This window comes from Schistocerca piceifrons, chromosome 6 (assembly GCF_021461385.2).
Source record: "Schistocerca piceifrons isolate TAMUIC-IGC-003096 chromosome 6, iqSchPice1.1, whole genome shotgun sequence".
Lineage (NCBI taxonomy): Eukaryota > Metazoa > Arthropoda > Insecta > Orthoptera > Acrididae > Schistocerca > Schistocerca piceifrons.
In genome coordinates, this window is record NC_060143.1 from 193,517,029 (window position 1) to 193,538,416 (window position 21,388).

Here is a 21,388-nt window from a genome sequence, read left to right on the forward strand (position 1 = left end):
GAGGTATGTAGACAGTTTTTCCCTCGCTCTGTTTGCGATTAGAATATGAAATACAATGACTGGTAGTGGTATAGGATACCGCCGTCACGCACCATATGGTGACTTGCGGAGTATGTATATAGATGTAAATGTAGATATGGGTCACTTAAAGCGAACAAAACCACAAGTAGAAAAGTCGTTACTGCGAGATATGTAAGTTAAGCGATGAATTTTTTAAGAGGCTAGACACATTTTGATGGAAATCCGAGAAAGTGGAACAGTTCCACGGGAATGGAAATTTGAACGGATACTCAGTGCATATGGAAATTAAAAACCTAAACAGTAACGAATACAGAGGCATATTTATATTGCCATTCACATAAAAAATGCTTTAAAAACTCTCTTAAACCGTTTGGACAACAGATTGTCCAACTGAGTTATGATTGACAAGTGAGAAGGGTCGAGCTTGCGATGAACGGCACTAAGGTTACACCGATTTGCAAGCACATTTGCCACCCTCGTGGACTTAAAATCTATGACAGGAGCACTTATAGCCTGTTCTGAGACACTGAAAGAGCTCAGCGCGAACAAGAATACTGCAAACTTATCTATCAGTTTCTCACAAATACAACATCGAAAGTAAAATTCTTTGGTGAAATGTGTGAGTTTTTTGGGTGGGTAGAGGTGTTTGACGAGGAGACGTCTCCCCCTCTGCTATTTAACTTAGATCAGAATAGACTAGACGCATTTTTGGGCCATAAATTCATAGTGAAGAAATCCTCAAGCATCTGCACTTGTCGTAAAACAAGAATACACATTCAAGATAAATGAGATATGTCCCTTCCATAGATGTGAAATAAATGGTCCCCATGGATGTGGGAAACAGTTATAAAAATATTAGATATATTTTCTTTGCATAAGGTACTAAGTATGTAAATGGACATTACCCTGAAATGCAGATGACACTACTTTGGGTATTAAAACTACGCATGATCGAAAGATAAAATCAGTTTAAACACTCATTTACATTGACCAAATTAATGCAGCGATGATGCACAGAAGTCAACACTTACAAAATTCGCTTTTCTTTATACTACCAATCATATGTCCTCATCAGTCGGTCCTGCTTCGATATAATGGAAAAGGATTTAACCAACAATAAATCCATTACGCACCTTCTGTTGTTAAGCTTTCTGTGGCTGCTGCCAAGTTGTTGAAAATGTATGCTGTCAACGTTTTTCTTTTACATCCAGCACTGTTTCCAAGACAGAACTGTTGACTCCAAAATAAATTTTTGTTTACGAGAAATTTCGTTAAAGAATAAATATTTTGGGAATCTGTTCCTGAACAAATCTCTGCAGGATGTTCTTGGATTTACAACACAAATAACTTGTATATCCGTTTTCGACTCGGAAATCTTTAGCTTGGCTTGACGAGATAACCTAAAAGTGATTCCATACGACATTGTATATTGAAAGTGAGCGTAGTATGCTAGTCTTTTAATTGTTATATCACCTACATCTGACAACATTCGCGTTGCAAAGAAAGATTTCTTCAGGAGCTGCAGCAGTTCAGCAGTTCAGTGGTATGTGGCGAATAAGCTGTAAGCCCATGAAAACAATACTCTTAACTTCTTCTCTGTGCTTTTCGTTATATTTTAGGCATATACTTTGAGGAAACCTGTCGCAATTTCCGAACTGCATACTGTGTATCTTCCCAATGTTTGGTGGCGAATAAGTGGCTTGGAAACATATATTAACATTCAGAAAAACGTCATTACCACTATTTCTAAAAGTACATTTGGTTTGCTACTTCTTGCTGTGTTTGCATCATCTGCAAAGAACACGCCCCCGTAGCAGTGGTCGCTAACGTATGCGTTTGGGAAGGCACTCGAATCGGGGGCAAACCGCTTCGAATCCTGGTGCTGGATGAAAGTTTTACTTCGAGCATTTGGTTGGCAAGCGGGGAGGGGGATAGAGATGGTGGCGTAAAGGCCATGATCGGTAGTATTTCCGCCAAAATCTTGGATGAATTCCAAACCTCTCCGCAGCGCCTCAAGAAGTGAGTGTATGTTACACTGTTGATGATGATCCGTTCGTCGGATAAGGACGTTAAGCTCCGTGGACCCCTTGCTGCTTTTCGAGAGGATTATGCCACATGCCGCCATCGGGCTTCAACCTCTCCCTTCGCTCATCATCTCCACCACGAACATGCCACTACACTCACGACAAGCACACAATAAAGTTACCTACACTTAACAGATGAACATATCACACAGATCTCATACTTCACGAAGGATAGGAAAAACCTTTGCAATTAGGGGGCTGAACCTGCCTTTGGGATCTCCCAGCCATTCATGCCATACGACTTTATTATTTATCAGCAAACAAAAGAAACTTCCGTTCTCGTAATGATACTGATGAAAGGTCATTAATATGCAGCAGAAAAAATAAAAGCACTAAATCGGAATCTTATGGGACTCCATACGTAATTAGCTTCGACTTGGATTATGACTGCTTCATACACGTTACCTCCTTATTTACCCCTTCTGTTTCCTCTGAAAGATACGATCTGAATGACTTTTCGGCATTTTTTAGTACACTGCCATATTCTACGACATTTAAAAGAATAATGTGATTACATAGTCGTAAGAGTATGATGAAAACACATCAAAAGGTTAAATACAGTAGGCTGCTTTGAATGCAAAATTAATGTCAAATGTAATTATCTGGCCCATTAATGTCCTCACTGCCTGTGCTACCCTACTTTTTATGTCCTTGCTTCCGTCTAGTGTTATTGTTTGTAGTTTCCTTCCTTCGTCTGCTTAGTGGTCCTCAATATTGATGTTAAGTTCACCACTAATCTCATTTCTATCACTCATTACTTCAGTCTTTCTTCGGTCTAATCTCAATTCATATTCCGTATTTGTCAGACTTCATTTCACTCAACATGTCTGGTAAACCCATTCTCTTTCGCTGTCGACGACAAAGTCATAAGTGAATCTTGTCATTGGTATTCTAAATTTTAATCCCACTCTTTTATTTCCGTCTTTGTTTAGTCGATGTATAGACTGAGCAGTGTCTTACTCTCTTTTTACTCCGAGAACTTCTTTCGCGATCTCATTGTTTCCTCTTGTCTTTTGTATACATTGTATTCTGTTTGTCCTTCCAGTAGATTACTTATCTATTCTTTCTCACAATTCTGAACATTCTCCAACACTTCAATCGTCTAACGCTTTTTCGCTGTCGACAAATAATATAATCTGCCTCGGTTTTTCTTAATTCTCGCTTCCATTATCAAACTCAACATCAGAACCGACTTTACCGTGTCTTTAACTGTAAGAAACTCAAATTTCTTCATTTAATTTATCGTCAGTTTCCTTTCCCATTATTGTATGTAGTGTTCTTGACAGCAACGTGAACGAATGAGTCATTGAGCTGATTACCCACTAGTTCTCTCATTTATCTGCCCTTGCTATCTTCGTTATTTTGTGGATGTTGTTCTTCCGAAAGTCTTAGGTTATGTCTCGAGTTTCATAGATTCTACACTCCTACATGAAGTCACTTGGTTGCCACTTCTCATAACGAATTCGGAAATTCTGAAAGAACGTTATTTATTCCTTCTGCCTTATTTGATCGCCTGCCCTCATTGGCTCTATTAAATTCTGACCCTAACACTGGATTCACTATGTCTTCCATATCGACGTCTACTACTCCCACAGTCACGACACCAGACAAGTACTCCTCGTGGTAGACGCCATCAGCGTGCTTCTTCCTCATAATTACCCTCTCCTGTTCGTTGAACAGTGGTACCACCACAGCATTCTTACTGTTGACGTCCTTGCTTTTAATTTAACCGGTGTATCTGACATTTCTGTATGCTGAATCAGTCCATCCGACGACCATTACTCAACGATTTCTTCACGTTTTTCCTGCGTCAAATTGTCTTTGGCTTCCCTGCACTGCATATGTACTTCAGGTCTAAGTCACTTACATTTCTATATTACTGAATTTCCCTCAACATGTTTTTTGCTTCCTCCTTCCGTGGCTGTCTTGAAGTATTTCTTCTTTTAATGTTTAATCACAGTTATCTTCCTTGTGCCTACGTGTGTCTGTTAAACTTTGGTTGCCTATTTTTTAGGTGTCCATTTCTCTTCAACTCAACTGCCTACTGTCGCATTTGATATCGCAATATCTACAGCCTTAGAGAACTTCAGACACATCTCGCCATTTCGCAGAAGTTCAGTATGCCACTTATTTGCTCACTGATTCATCCGGACGATTTTCTTAAATTTCAGAATACTCTTCATCATTACTAAATCGTGATCTGAGTCTGTGTCTGTTCCTGGGTACGCCTTAAAATACAGCATCCTATTCCAGAATCTCTATGACGTAATCGAGTAGGAATCTTCCATTATCTCCAAGCTATCTATTATGTCTCAGAACCCCATGTGCATCGAATAGTGTACGCACTGTTAATAGCTGAAATTTAGATGTAGAATTCAATAAGTCTTTCTGTCACTTCTGCTACTCAGTCCATAAACTCCCACGACTGTCTTCTGCTCCTTCCTGTACTACCTCGTCCCCATCCCTCGTGATTATTAGGTTATTATCTCCCTTAACATACGGATTACGCGTTCTACATATTCATATACTTCGTCTTTATCCTTTTCGTGTACCCGTAATATCAGCATATGTAGATGAACTGCTCGTATTATTGTTGGCGTTCGTTTGCTGTCGAATTTGATGAGAACAGCCCTGTCACTGTTCGCAGTAATATATTCTTTTCCCTACCTTCCAGTTCATAACAAACCATACTATCATTATACCATTTTCTGCCGCTGTTGATATTACCCTATATTCATCTGACCAGAAACTCTTATTTCCTTTCCATTTCGCTTCACTGTTCCCCACTATATCTAGATTGAGCCATTCAATTTTCCTTTTTGGATTTTCTAGTTCCCCTAAGATGTTAAAATTCCTGATATTTCATGCTCCGACTAGAAGTATGTTACTATTTCGTTGGTTACTCAGTCTTTTCCTTGGCGGTGCCCCTCCCGACATCCAATGGGGGACTAAAAGGAAATCCTTTGCTGCTGGAGAGATCACCATTATAACAACACAGTTACATGTCACATACTCTTAGGATACAAGTTACGCGTCCATAATCGTCTGGTTTCCATTAGCGTCTGATGCTGTTGGTCATTGTTGAGTCATCTGCCTTTTAGAGACATTTCCAGCACCAAAAGCAAGAGGTTGCTCTAAAACTCTGCCCGCGCCTTCGCCCTCTTTTTCGGGACCGTTCGAAGAAATTAAACAGTGGTTTGGACTTGAATCGACGATAGTAGTCAAAGACACTAGTTCTGTATCATCTACGTTAAGATATACCATAGAAAAGCCTTACAAGGCAGCTTCCAGCAAGAAAATACACTATACGGGTAGTCTGCTTCAAAAGAGAATTTCAACTGCTGACGTAATATGGGCTTATGTTAGTGTATCCTCTGTCAAATACCTTGGAGAGATCATATTGCTACCTAGACTGAACAAGTGTGTCAAGAGAAAGACAGACCCAAACTTCCATATGTCGTCAACCATGTACCTACTACCTGTAAACGTACATCCATTATGAAATTTCCGTACAGGGAGCTGGCATTCAGTCGTGCTCGGATAGCCTAATGGTAAGGCGACCGCTCGCAATAAGCGGGAAATACGTGTTCGAGTCCCGGTCCCGCACAAATTTTCATGGTCATGATCCCATCACACAGTTCATAGTTATCTATATTCGCAAATACGAATTACTTTCGTGTACCTCATAACTGCCCCGCTGCAGTGCCTGTTCCTTCGGGCATGCACACGTGTCCGAAGGAACATTTCTCGTAATTTGAAATAACAAAGGCACTACAATATCGTAGAATTTCATAACGGAATCCAGTCGCAATTAGTTATTATACATTTAGAAAATCATTTACGGAGCAAAAATCAATCATAAAACATCACTATACCGTAAGATTTTAAAACTTTTGTTTTTGTCTATCGACACCTTACATTCTAAATTGAGCTGGTAAAATGTTTTTAATCTGCTAGTATTTTTCTTCTCTGTGCGATGATAAGATTATTCTGTTGACAGGAAAGACTGATTTTGTTCCTTGTGTTTCAACTGTTTAAATCTTTCAGTCTTTGTAATTGGTTCTTCTCAGCGAAATGCGAAGCAAGTGAACATTATTTGCTAGGATGCCTAGTATTTCAGACAATGCGCTTAATTATATTAGAAGATGGTCAGTGGATCTTTGCTTTACAGTAATTTCCTATGCGACGTAATGTCTACTTCGTTTCTGTGTAATTTCCCCCGAAAAATGTACCATGAGATATCGATGAATGACAGTGTTCAATGTCAGCTGTCTTCTGGTTTCATCACCAAAGTCAGATGTGGCAAGCAGCGCAAATGTTGCTGAATTCTAGTGTTTAAAAAGAATGATGATAAGTGATTTACAAATCATGTTTTCATCAATATTTACATTAGGAAATTCTGAGCGATAATTTAAGCATATTTTCTTCCCTTCGTACTGAACTGTTGGATTAAAGTTATTATATTTTTTTCTGAGAATAATGTTACATAATAAAATGAAACAAACACGAAATATGTGTTGTGAAACTACCTTACTCCTTTGTTAGAAGCGACAACTGAAATTGTTCAGAGACGTTGAGCAAACTAACAGAAGTCCCTAATTGCAGAATTGCACTGTCTGCAATTTTTTGTTTACATGTTTAGAGCAGCCGCTCTGAGAATTCCTCACCTAGAGTTTCAGAGTCAACATAAAAGCAGAGATTTTCCCTTACCACTACTCCGCCTCCCATCCACCCTCATCTGGTTAGACTATTAACGTCGGATTTTCCGACTCTCTGTATGGAGAGCAAATGAATGGACTTCAGTGCCTTTGTCGGCCGTAGCCCCGCAGAAAGTACACGCTACTAACGGGCTCTTGCAAATACAGCTGGTCGTCGTCTGTGACGCCTCTAAAAAAAGCCTCTGGAAACATTAGCAGCACTTAGTTTTGTCGTTGGCTTTGTCTTTCTTTTGTCATTTGAAACATCGTACTGAGGTCAACAAGACCTGCAAGTAACGAAATTTAATCAACGTTAAAGGCTTCAGAGAAAAGTAACGCTCTGCAAAAAGGTTAATTAAATTAAATAATGAAGATAAAACTGATATTGGGATCCGTCGATATCTGCGTTCTTTGTATCTCAGTAAGTGGCTACACAGAAACATTCATAACTGAACACATTTCACATTACTATGGGTCAATGTGTTAAGTGAAATAATTACACTTGACTCTTTGGTTATGTAGAAATTATTTATTGGACCCTTTTCAAGAAAAGTGAAAAATTAATTAGGTTGTAAATCTTATTCTTGAAATACACTCCAAGCGAAAAAACATGCACCACGAAGTAGTTATCCGAAGGAGGGCTGGAAACTGGTGGATATGACGTCCATGTACAGGAAAAAAAGATTACTATTTCAGAAAAATTGGATTATTTATTCAAGAGAAAGAGCGTCTGAAATTGAGTAAGTCAGTAACACGTTGGTCCACCTCTGGCACTTACGCGAGCAGTTTGCAACTTGGCATTGATTGACAGAGTTTTTTGATATCTTGCTGACAGATAAATTGATGAATTCTGTCCAATTCATGCTTTAGGTCGCCAAAATTCCAAGCTGGTAAGAGGGCCCTGCCCTTAATGTTCAAAACATTCTCAATTGGAGAGAGATCCGGCGACCTTGCTGGCCAATGTAGGGTTTAACAATCACGAAGACAACGATTAGAAACTTTCGATGTGCTGAAATGTAAACCCAGGGTGCCTTGCCATGAACGGCATCGAAACGGGGCGTATAATATCGTCGACGTACCGCTGTTCTGTAAGGGAGCAATGGATGAAATGAAAAGGGGTCCTGCTATTAAAGAAAACCACTGGTCATCGGGGCTCCGTCCGAAGCAGAACTCACAAGTGAAGGCAGTTCTGCTCCACTGAATGCCGACGACGTGTCCGGAGACATCGCGGACAGTGGTGGGATACCAACCTGGCTGGCGTCCGCCGTAAGGCCCGAAAACCAGGATAGACGATCTGGGACACCATTTTCTTCGCAACATCCCTTTGGTTGTCATCCGTGGCTGTATTACAGCACAGCGTCGACAATATTGTACGCCTCGTTCTGTTGCCCTACATGACAAGCCACACTGGAATTACATTTCAGCAAGATAATGCCCAACCGTACACGGCGAGTGTGCCTACTGATTATCTTCATATCTTCATGCCTACCGAACCCAATTTTGACCACCAAGGTCGCCGGGTATCTATTGAAAGGACAACGTTCGGAGCACTACGAAAGGATCCTGCATCCGTCACGGGACTCTGAACAAGTAACGCGCCAGTGAGGACAGAATTTGGCATATTATCCGTCGAACTCATGGCTCAATCGTCGATAATCTAGGTAGTGATGATTCCAAGCTCGGATGCAAAGAGGCCTAGGCTTTATTCTGCGATATTCAAAAGTTTTATAGATGGTTTCATAAACCATTATTGAAGATTAAACTTTTGGAACCGCTACGGTCGCAGGTTCGAATCCTGCCTCGGGCATGGATGTGTGTGATGTCCTTACATTAGTTAGGTTTAAGTACTTCTAAGTTCTAGGGGACTGATGACCTTAGACGCTAAGTCCCATAGTGCTCAGAGCCATTTGATACCTCAACTCATTGGTGCCTCAGGATATGTTTTACTAACCTATCCGCTATTTTAGTTGAGGGGCAGCCCTCTTTGAACAAATGAAAAATAGGCGATTTTCGTGGTTTTTTTAAGTAAAATAAAAGGTAATGCTAAATTTGTTGATGTAGTTTTATTTCTACCAGTAATTTTTATTTACATTCATTTATTTATTATTTATTCGTTTATTGTGTGATCTGTCTTGACTGGTTTGATGCAGCCCACTATGAACTCCTCCGTAGTGCCTAAGTTTTCATCTCAGAAATCATTTTTGTGTCTACATCGGACGCTCCCTGTACCAGCCGCACAAGGTGGAAGGACCACTTGCAGCTAGAAGATTGGTCATTCTACATCTACATCTACATTTATACTCCTCAAGCCACCCAACGGTGTGTGGCGGAGGGCACTTTACGTGCCACTGTCATTACCTCCCTTTTCTGTTCCAGTCGCGTATGGTTCGCGGGAAGAACGACTGTCTGAAAGCCTCCATGCGCGCTCAAATCTCTCTAATTTTACATTCGTGATCTCCTCGGGAGGTATCGGTAGGGGGAAGCAATATATTCGATACCTCATCCAGAAACGCACCCTCTCGAAACCTGGCGAGCAAGCTACACCGTGATGCAGAGCGCCTCTCTTGCAGAGTCAGCCACTTGAGTTTGCTAAACATCTCCGTAACGCTATCGCGGTTGCCAAATAACCCTGTGACGAAACGCGCCGCTCTTCTTTGGATCTTCTCTATCTCGTCCGTCAACCCGATCTGGTACGGATCCCACACTGATGAGCAATACTCAAGTATAGGTCGCACGAGTGTTTTGTAAGCCACCTCCTTTGTTGATCGACTACATTATCTAAGGACTCTCCCAATGAACCTCAACCTGGTACCCGCCTTACCATCAATTAATTTTAAATGATCATTCCACTTCGAATCGTTCCGCACGCATACTCCCAGATATTTTACGGAAGCAACTGCTACCAGTGCTTGTTCCGCATTGGCGAAAATTCCCGAAACTCTCCTATTGGACCTGTACCAAAATAATTTTATGTAAGTCATTTTCAATTTATTTTTATTAGTATACATACGAGCACTGAAAAATATTAAGTTCCAACAAAATGGCGATGAGTTTAAAGAAATTTCATTTTTCTCGTTCACGAAATCTAGGTAAAAGCGTGCACCGAAAATAGACTTCAATATATCGCAAAAAGGCTATTTACGCCGATAGAGATACTAATTCAGAATGCTGGCATCAAGTCGCGATCATAATTGTATTTACTATTCTGAAGCCGGCCGCTGTGGCCGAGCGGTTATAGGCGCTTCATTTTGGAACCTCGCAACCACTACGGTCGCAGGTTCGAATCCTGCCTCGGGCATGGATGTGTGTGATGTCCTTAGGTTAGTTATGTTTCAGTAGTTCTAAGTTCTAGGGGACTGATGACCTCAGATGTTGTGTCCCATACTGCTCAGAGCCATTTGAACCATTTGAACTAATAAAAGTAGTAAATCATATGAATTGGGATAATCGTAAATAACGGTAAATACCTGGATCTTCGGAATCCATGTTGATTATTTCCGCACTTCAAGTAAAACACACACTTTAACACATTCACAAACGCGAAGTGAGTTCAGGCCAATAGAGAACCTTCAGATGCATTGCAAGCGAGACGTAAATGTAGACTAGCTCTACCGCGTATCAGATCACAATAAGCAAATGAAACACGGCATCAGCAATGCCACATCTATCAGACTGTCTCAGGAAGTTGTGAGTTGCGGGAATTCAAAAATGGTTCAAATGGCTCTGAGCACTATGGGACTTAACTTCTGTGGTCATCAGTCCCCTAGAACTTAGAAATACTTAAACCTAACTAGCCTAAGGACATCACACACATCCATGCCCGAGGCAGGATTCGAACCTGCGGCCGTAGCGGTCACGCGGCTCCAGACTGAAGCGCCTAGAACCGCTCGGTCACAACGGCCGGCTTGTGGGAATTATTCACATTCGAAAAGTTGACTTTTAGCCAGATTTTAGGGCAAAATATCCCTTTGTGCACCACACTTCCAGTTCGCCCCACACCACTCAACAACTCCTTTCTCGCGGCCTACCATCGCGCCGCAGAACCTCCGGAGCTTCCCAGCCAGAATAAAGGCCATTGCCCCTTGATACGTCTATACATAAGTGCCAACGTGGTACCAACGTTATTCTAAATTACTCACTGAATGCGAATCTCATGACATCATCAGCAATTGGTATAGATGTGTTGCCCAGTTGTGACACATGAAAATTTGTGCCGAATTGGGTCTCGAACTCGGATTTCCCACTTATCGCGAGTGGTCGCCTTAATCACTTGGGCTATCCAAGCACGCTTCCCTACCAGATCCAAATCTCCATATGTCACCGTCCACTTCCTTGTGTAGTAGCCTTTTCAAAAATAATTACGTACGTCTCCCATGAAGTTGAAACATTACTTGATTCCCGCTCAGGGACAATGACACCACTAGGCATCTAGAACTTTTTTATTATATTTATCCTCGTATGCTGCCCGTCCTAGCTAATGATACAAATGAATTGATGATCAGCAGCTTCATGAAGTATTATTCCAAATTATTCACTATATACGAATTTGATGACGCCTGCTGTGACCGGCATAGATGTACTACATAGGTGAGACACATGAAAATTTGTTGGAAACTATTCAAGAGCCATGATCGCATTAAATATTTCTTTATTGAAGACAACCGATTCCAACAGGCTTTGCTGTCATCTTTACCTCTGAAACTTTCTGTTGTAAAACATAGTCATTTTACGCTGAACTTCGCGCACAAGACAAGCGGATAAAAGCCAGCAGGTTACAAAGTTTTGACATCGATAAACTATTTAAAAAATAAACGACCTTTTGTAAAATGTCATGTCCATATACACATTGCTCACAGATGCTCCAATGTATATGCAGTATCTGTGAGCAGTATGTACACTGGTGTCCAAAATTAAAGCAACAAACCGATATTTCCCCGTGTTGTGGTTAATTCACGGTACAATGACACAAAATGTCCTTACAACTATGTTCTTCACGGAAGATTTCATTTCGATTAACGGAAAATCACGTCAACGATGACGTCAGGGAACCTACCAAACAGGTAGTGTTTGTCGGGCAGACCCACATCCACAGTCGCTGTGTATACGGTCACAGACGGTGCGGTATGGCACAAAGAAGATTCCTACCAGACTCTCTGCGGAGGAGGGCCATAAGAAGAATATAAGCAGGACCGTCACATACTGACGTGGCCCGATGACTTAATGTGAATCGTTCTGTTGTTTCTCGGATGTGGCGACAATTTATAGAGACCGAAACAATATACCGAAGATCAGGGCATGGCCGACCAAGAGTGATATCAAAATGAGAGGACCTTTATTTCACCGTAAGGGCATTATGGCAAGTGGCATCTGACCTCGCAGCATCCACTGGACATTTTGTATCGAGACAAACTGTGTACAGAAGGCTTCGGCAGAGCAGCCTTTATTGTCGGAGTCCATCTGTCTGTTTACCTCTGCTGCGAATTCACGAAAGGGACGGCTCAGAGTGGAGTAGTCAACACGCTACCTGGACGGTCAAACAGTAGGCCAATGTTCTTTTCGCAGATGAATCCCATTTTGGTCTGAGGATGATTCTCAACGCATTCGATTATGTAGGTAACGTGCAATACAATTTCGGAATCTAAACAAAAGAGGTCGATATCGAGGAGGATCCTTAACGTTGTGGGCAGAAATTATGCTGACCACACGAACACCTCTTCATGGAATTGCACGGATAAATCGACAGGGTTTAACTACTTTCAGGAATCGAGACGGGATCTTGGGACCTTAGGTGTGGTTGTTGCGAGGTGGTGTGGGCCCAAACGTCGCATTGATGGATGATAATGCTCGACCTCATACATCACGCGTGGTTGATGTTTTCCTGGAAACGGAAGATGTTGTACGCATGGTGTGGCCTGCTCGGTCTCCCAGTATGAATCCCATAGATCTTGTGTGGGATGCACTACGGTGACAGGTTGCATCTCGTCAGCATGCACCGACTAGTCTCCTAGACTTGCGAGCAGCTTTGCAGGAAGAATGGGCGTTATTGCCTCAACATGAGACTGATGACATGATTCACAGGACGTCCCGTCGTTGTCAGGCCTGTACTGATGCGGAAAGGTTGTCACACCCCATAATGAGCACATTAACCAGTTGCCGGAATATATGCGCAAATCCATTAAGTTGGAAAACACGAAGAACATTTTTGTCTACCTTTATGTATATTGCAGCTGTTTCGGTTCTGTATTTTTTACATTGTTTCTGCTTTACTATCTCCTGTTTAAACTGTTTTGTGGCGAAATAAACTCAACTTTGCTAAATTTCCATTTCTTGCTTTAATTTTGGACACCAGTGTATATGAACATGCCCTTATGCACAAGGTGATTTACAGTTTTAAATAGTTTAGTGATGATAAATCTTAATAATGTGCACGTTTTTTCCACGACGTCTTTTGCGTGAGGTTCAGCGTAAAATGGACTTGTTTTGCAACAAAAAGTTTCAGACCTGAAGATGACAGCAAAGTCTGTTGAAAGCTGTTGTCTTTAATAAAGAAATGTTTTATGCCACGTTGGCCGTTGAATGATTTTTAACAATTAAAACTAATCGCCCGTCAGTACTCTCAAAATGAGTAAATTCAACGAAAATTTGTGCCGAATCGGGACTCGATACCGACGAAAGACCCAATACCTTTATATATGAATAATGTTAAACGTGTTTCAAGATACTTAAAATCGTTCATATCCATATTTGTTACTTAGGTGATGTTCCGTTAATAAAGATGATAAAATAGCTACAGCAAATAAAACGAAATAGTTTCTAACAATATTCGCATTGGAAACATTGATTTCATAATTCTATTATAGATATTAGAACGCATCGTGCTGTGCAGTAACGAACCAGTATTTCGGTCTTCGTTCCAAGTGACTTTTATCACAATATGTACTACAATATAATGTCCATAGACCGGAAGAATTTTATGGAATCTCACTCCTCCTTCTACAGTCTACTAATGTACAGGGTGATTCAAAAAGAATACCACAACTTTAGGAATTTAAAACTCTGCAACGACAAAAGGCAGAGCTAAGCACTATCTGTCGGCGAATTAAGGGAGCTATAAAGTTTCATTTAGTTGTACATTTGTTCGCTTGAGGCGCTGTTGACTAGGCGTCAGCGTCAGTTGATGCTAAGATGGCGACCGCTCAACAGAAAGCTTTTTGTGTTATTGAGTACGGCAGAGGTGAATCGACGACAGTTGTTCAGCGTGCATTTCGAACGAAGTATGGTGTTAAACCTCCTGATAGATGGTGTATTAAACGTTGGAATAAACAGTTTACAGAGAATGGGTGTTTGTGCAAAGGGAAAAGTTCTGGACGGCCGAGAACGAGTGATGAAAATGTAGCACGCATCCAGCAAGCATTTGTTCGCAGCCCAGGAAAATGGACTCGCAGAGCTAGCAGAGTGCTGCAAATTCCACAATCAACTGTATGGAGAGTCCACATTGGCACTTATCTGTCCGTAACTACCTGAACGTCAACTACCCGAGGCGATGGATCGGCCGCCAGGCAGCCCGTGACAGAGCACTGGCCTCCAAGAAGCCCTGAGCTTACGCCCTGCGATTTTTTCTTATGGGGATATGTTAAGGATATGGTGTTTAGCCCACCTCTCCCAGCCACCATTGATGATTTGAAACGAGAAATAACAGCAGTTATCCAAACTGTTACGCCTGATATGCTACAGAGAGTGTGGAACGAGTTGGAGTATCGGGTTGATATTGCTCGAGTGCCTGGAGGGGGCCATATTGAACATCTCTGAGCTTGTTTTTGAGTGAAAAAAACCTTTTAAATACTCTTTGTAATGATCAAATGGTTCAAATGGCTCTGAGCACTATGGGACTTAACATCTGTGGTCATCAGTCCCCTAGAACTTAGAACTACTTAAACCTAACTAACCTAAGGACATCACACACATCCATGCCCGAGGCAGGATTCGAACCTGCGACCGTTCCGGAGTGCGCGCCTAGAACCGCTAGACCACCGCGGCCGGCTGTAATGATGTATAACAGAAGGTTATATTATGTTTCTTTCATTAAATACACATTTTTAAAGTTGTGGTATTCTTTTTGAATCACCCTGTATTTGTTTGGACGTTCCAGCAGTTCTGGGGTCAGCTCCTCCCAATAATTTCGCTGTTTGAAGACGATCTAGATGAAACAATTCTTGAATAAATGCATTAAGATGTCCGTCTTATCACCATAACTTAGTTTTTCAGTTGTTCTACGGTTTCTTCCTTTTAATGTCGATACAGAAGCGAGATTTTTCTCCATCTCTCATGATCTTGACGTGTACAGGTCGTTGCACTCAATCCTCGCTGTATCAGAATTGTTTTAGTGAACTCTATGGAAACTAGATAGCAGCATTTCGTCACAAAGTTCGCTGGGCAAAAGCGTCAAAACTTTATTAGCTCTTGTGCTTTTACGGATATGAACAAACAATGTGGGGAGGAGTCAGACAGGAAATGGTAACTTCGCGCCGTTTGAACAGGAAACTTAAGGGGAAACTACGAAACTTCTCGTTAAGGGGATCATCTATTTGGACAGCAACCCACAGGGAACTTCAGCTCGCAGCTTCGAATTTAATGTACTTTTGTCTCGCACGCGCGAATAAATTGCTCCACGTAATATTTAGGAGAACAAAGCCAGAGCGCAATTAGAATTATAGTCGCGCGTCGACGCTTTGCGCTTTGTGAAGAACTTGCTAGATGAATGCGGTGCTGTTTGTATGTGACCATCCAGACAGACGACCATGAATAAGCTCGGTAGTAAGTACAGATGTAGACTATCTGTCTCAGCAGAACGCAGTGTTGTTCTACACTGCAATGTATTAGTGGCACTGTGTGAGAATTTTGGCGCTACTTGTTCGGTCTCAAATGTAAGCCCCTATGTTTATTTTTCTGTCCACAAGTATTTTACCTCTTCGAGTCACCCATTTATTGTGTTGCGGCGTAAGTTACATATTTATTTCATCTCAGCGCAATTGATAAGCACTTAGTTGCTTCAATTCTTAGTAACATAACGGGGGAACACGTTTCCTTCAGCGAACTCAATCAGTGCCAACCTTTCTGTTTCCCCCCGTTTCATGTCCATGGATTGAAGATCTTGTGCAAAAGATCCTTGCAATGTGTTGCGAGGTCTTCCTCTACATATGTATCCATTTGATGGTTTCCACAACAGTGTAGATTTGGTAACTCTACCGTTTCTCATGAAACTCACAGCATACAAATCATACTTACATGTGTATGAAACTGTAGAACTTATTTTATTTATGAGAAAATGAATGAAGTGTTACATTTTAAAGTTCATGTTCAGAAAAAAATCAAATTTCATAGTTAATTAACTCAGGTTTTACCACAGTTTTTAATATGTTCGGAAAATTTTAGAGCGTCACACACCAGTAAGTTGGGTTTGAATGCTGTGCAAAATTCATCGAAGAATCTCATTTACTTACGAAGAAAAGACTACCTATAGCAACAAATGCAACCAATAGTAAGTGAAAAAATGAAATTTCAACAGCAAAAAAATTTATTTTGTTATGTTTTTGAACTTCCACTGCTATGAGTGTGATCATCAATCCTTCCTGGTCATGCTGACAAACTTTTATAAATTTATTTGAAAAAGTAGAGACAGTGGAAATTAAAATGTCCTGTGGTGCCTGTCCTGCTCCAAGTCGGCCCGTTTGATGTCCTAACCCCCCACCCCCCCTTAAACTGCGCATCTTTAATTACGAGAACCCAGGCTCCAAAACGTGTTGAGAAATTAACAAGTAACTCCATCATTTTACGTAATGATTGCGACTATAAACTCAGATAAATTTGGACTTTTGATGTGTCTGTAGACAATCTGTTTCTGCGTATTATCCACAAATTGAATAGAAATAGAAGGGGAGGAAATTTTTGGCTTGTGATGGACAACCATGTACAGCAACACGTAATTGATCTTTGCATTCGCCAGGCCAACACACCACCACATTTGCGTCTTAACCAATTGAGGAACATTCCACGGACGCGAGGAGAATAAAGGGAATTCGATGAATATAACTCTGGACCAATCAGTTGCACATTTTCATGTGAGTGATCTACCCAACATTTTAGATGTTCTACCATTTTACTGAAATAGATGTTACTTTCGGGATGCAAATGCAGGAGTCTGCGACAGAAATTCTTCGACTACTGGGCACAACCGACAGAAGGGAAATGTGAGAGCAGTGGACATTCATGGATTAATTAGTACCGTCACATTGCCTGAGGAGATCCAGTGCGGGCCAGACAGGCAACTTTGATATGTTTCACTCTGTTGAGCGGGCGCCTATTAACAAGGATCTACAACTTGCTGTCCCACTCATCAGATAGAAACACATCCTGATGGAGATTCCCATACTGCGACAGTACCACCTGTATGAGAGGTACTAATTAGATTCGTTAATCGGCTTTCATGATTGTCACAAAAAAATAAAATTTTTAGTTGTTGGGTGTCATGAATAAATTTTGTTTTGCATTACTAGAGTCTTCCAAACGACATATAACTTCAGTTCACTAATTCTGACACAGTGAAAGTCGCTTATTTATTTTATTTTTCGGTTTTAGCTGTCGGTGATACGATATTCTGACCAGAGTGTTTTTTAAGTGGCAGCGGAGGCAGCTATGAAGTGGTATTGCCCTCTCCAGGGCACCAGTTGGCTGTGGAAACGAAAGAACTAGTACTATAAGGCACTCCTATTACGATGCTGAATAATATTCTGGTCCGAAGGTGTTACAGCTGTCACCGGTAATCAGAAAAGGCCACTTTGATCTTTCAAAGCTTAGTGTTTATTGATACGTCGCTGAAGATACAAATACAGCATACTTCAGAAACACATAGCATAAGGTAGTCTGCCGGCTGACATCGAAAAAAACAAAACTGATTCAGTCCCCTATTTCATACCCACATGAAGGATAGGACTTCGCTATCACACTCTAGGGTATATACTATCATGCGAACTAAGACAGAAGTGCCTTTTTTTCTTAACACCACTAACGGTAATGATGGCGTGGGTGGTGGAATGCTAGAGTTGCTTCAAGATTTCAACTTATATAGACATGATTCTCTCCTACGTATATTTACCTCATTTAACAGTACAAATTCATCTTCTCCTGAATGTATAAAGTAATTTATTAGATAAATAATTGTATTCCATCTCTCAGGATTGTATTCATCATCTAGTAGGCCATTTAACTTCCTTCCACTATTTTGTCAATGTTTTTAAATGTCATACGAACCTATTTATTCATTATAATTCATTTATTTAAATTAATTATATAATCAGCTAATTAACGATTATCTAAAAGACTGTTCTGGAGGATACCTTTGCAATTACCCTTTGCAGTTTCCATAGAAACTCCATATTATGTGTATAATAGGGGCTTTTGATGTATGTTATTCAGTATTTGGAGCTGGCATACTTCAAGGAAACTCCTTCCTGCTTTATTTCATACGCTGCAGTTGTAGCTCTTGGAAACTGAAAACTTTTTTTGTGGATGAAGATACTGATAAAGCATTATTCCAATGGTATTTCAATATCCACATATTTTAGAACGTTTATTGTTGCCCAATCATAAATTATAAGTTGAATTTATCGAGCACTTCAGTTTTCGAGCAAGAACAGAATCATTATAACTATAGTAAGTACTTGCATGTTTGAAGGACACCTTTGAAATTGTTAAATCTTGATTGTGGAAAGTTGGTTAACAAATCACACATGCTTTGTTACCTTTATCGCTATCCATTTTAATCTGAAAATCTTGTTGTACATTCTACTCCTGTTAATTCTTTTTTTTTAAATTTTACTCGTGCTAATTTTTTGTCCGCTTGACCCCCATGCTAATTTTGTCGTCCTATTGGTTCAAATGGCTCTGAGCACTATGGGACTCAACTGCTGAGGTCATTAGTCCCCTAGAACTTAGAACTAGTTAAACCTAACTAACCTAAGGACATCCAAACATCCATGCCCGAGGCAGGATTCGAACTTGCGACCGTAGCGGTCTTGCGGTTCCAGACTGCAGCGCCTTTAACCGCACGGCCACTTCGGCCGGCTGTCGTCCTATTAATTGATGCTAAGTTGTTTGTCCCTGTGGTGGTCTGCTTTATTGATTTTGTGAAAGTTGATTGCTAAAAGTATAGCAAGAGCTTTTTACCTGCCTGTTTCATATTTCAGAATATATTCGTCCAAGAACAGTCGTAGAAAAGACTATGTAAATGACAAATAACCTGTAGTGTAGCATACAGATACACACGATGACTGTCAGTTGTAAAGTATATTCCATTCTGGAAACAAGTACATCCTTTTCTTCTTAAAAAGTTGTTTAAAATGGAGGTAGAACATTAGGCATTTCCTCGTAGCCCATCTTCATACCACTTCTCTTCAAATGTTTCGAATGAAGAATTTTATATTCTTGGAACCACAGGGATTTCTGTTTGTGCCTGAGCCAATAGAGTGTTACCGGACAACCATATGTAATACGGAGGCGACCAACAGATGTCACGAGAGGGGGATCGGCCATCATAAAGACGGCGGGGGGGGGGGGGGGAGGGAGGGGTATTGTGTTGCTAGTAGAGATCAGAACGGCAGACTGGGTCGGCCAGAAGAGTTCGTCGACTTCGGACTTGGGCAAGTTATTGAATTTCACCCCAGTAACAAGTTCATCAGAAAATTTTCAACCCTTCTAACGCTACCAAGGTTGACTTGTTGATATGATTGTGTAGTGCGAAAGGAAAGTGAAAGCCACAGCGAAGGCCAGGCGGATCTCATGTACTGCCAGATAGGGAACGTGAGCATTACGTAGGGTCCTTGTAAATATTCACACGAAATCAGAATTTTGCAACCACTCATGAGTTCCAAGCTACTAACATCAGCCCGGTTACAACAGCGTCTGTGCGCAGAGACTTAAAAATAATGGCGTACAGTGGTCGAATGCCTCCTCATGAGCTGCAGTTTTCTGTTGTCGGTGCTGAGCTGGAATGAAGTGGTTTAAACAGTGACGCCATAGGATAATGGATGACTGTAAACGAGAGATTTAGAGTAATGAATCACACCATGCGCCATGGAAGGTTCGTGTTTGGCGAGTTCCTGGAGAACGTTACTTGTCATATGTAGTGCCAACAGTGAAACACGGAAGTGGTATTACGGTGTGAGGGTGCTTTTAGTGGTTACTGTAGGTCCCTTGTTCCACTTACGAAAACGCCAAATACGGAAGGCTGTGAACAAGTTTTACAGCACTTTGTACCTCGTACAGTTAATGAGACCTTCACTGTATGGGTATGACAGTGTGCCTTGTCATAAAGCGTCATCTGAGAAGCAATGGTTTTTTCATTTCTAAAATGGACTATCCTGCTCTGAGTCCCGACCTGAACCCAGTGGAGCACATTTGGGATGCGACAGAACGTATACGTCGCTCCAGACCGCAGCATCTGTAACCTCTTCTATGATTTCTGCTCTTAAGTCAGTGTGGTTTGTCATTCTTCCACAGACATTCAGACAACTGCAAACTTCCAGCATGCTGGAGTAGCTTGGGTCAGCAACTTCTGTTAATCAGTAGAACTGAAAACCAGTTCAAGTTGCAAATTCTTAATTTTTATTCGCTCGATGACTAGTTTGGGCTGAGACCTATTTTCGAATCATCTAACAAGGTCGTCAGTAGCATTTCCGAAGATGTCAAAAAAGTTTAAAAGTTAGCCACTTGGACTTGGTTTTCGTTCTACTGATTCAGACATCTGTTTCAAATCGTGCTCAGCATTGGTCAAGGCGTCTTCAACGTGAAGGCTGGACACGCCGTGTATTAATATCTACCAACAACTGTCCAGACGTATTGCGTCACATAATGTATGTTTATACATATATCTTATAGTGTGACACTAGTCTTCTGTGTGTCGTCAGGCGGACTGGGAGCCGTGGGAGGAGGACGAGGAGATGGTGCTTAAGCACATACGTGACTGCCGCTGCGCCTGCAACCACCTCGGCTACGGCAACTACCTCGACCTGGCCAATGACCGGGATTGGACCAAGGTAACAACTGTCTCTTAGTTTTTATCAGTCTGTTTTTATATTTTATAAATGACATCAATTTTCACTTTTACAGCTATTAAATTCATTTATTCACCACGATCATGATTGTGCCTATTATTAATAGATGAACTTGTGGACTTTTACTCCCCTTTTCAAAGAACAACGGTAGCGTTCTTGCTTCCCACGTCCGGGTTCCCGGGTTCGATTCCCGGCGGGGTCAGGGATTTTCTCTGCCTCGTGATGACTGGGTGTTGTGTGATGTCCTTAGGTTAGTTAGGTTTAAGTAGTTCTAAGTTCTAGCGGACTGATTACTATAGATGTTAAGTCCCATAGTGCTCAGAGCCAAAGAACATCGACAGGAAGTATCAGATATCGTAAAATCTCTCACGATAGTACTTAATGTACGTAAAGGTAAAGCGATGAATATTTTGATGGAAATAAATACCGTTGGTCATTGGAGGAAGAAGATAGATCAAATTTTAACCGAATATAAAGT

General features: G+C 41.1%; 1 protein-coding gene across 1 annotated transcript in view; it reads left to right on the top strand.

Moving 5' to 3' along the window:
- Window positions 1-21,388, top strand: part of LOC124803231 (dipeptidase 1-like) — a 638,586-nt gene that overhangs the window by 12,049 nt on the left and 605,149 nt on the right. The window contains exon 3 of the mRNA XM_047264411.1: window positions 20,764-20,892. Within this exon, the coding sequence (XP_047120367.1) occupies window positions 20,764-20,892 (129 nt within the window). The remainder of the gene's footprint in view (window positions 1-20,763; window positions 20,893-21,388) is intronic.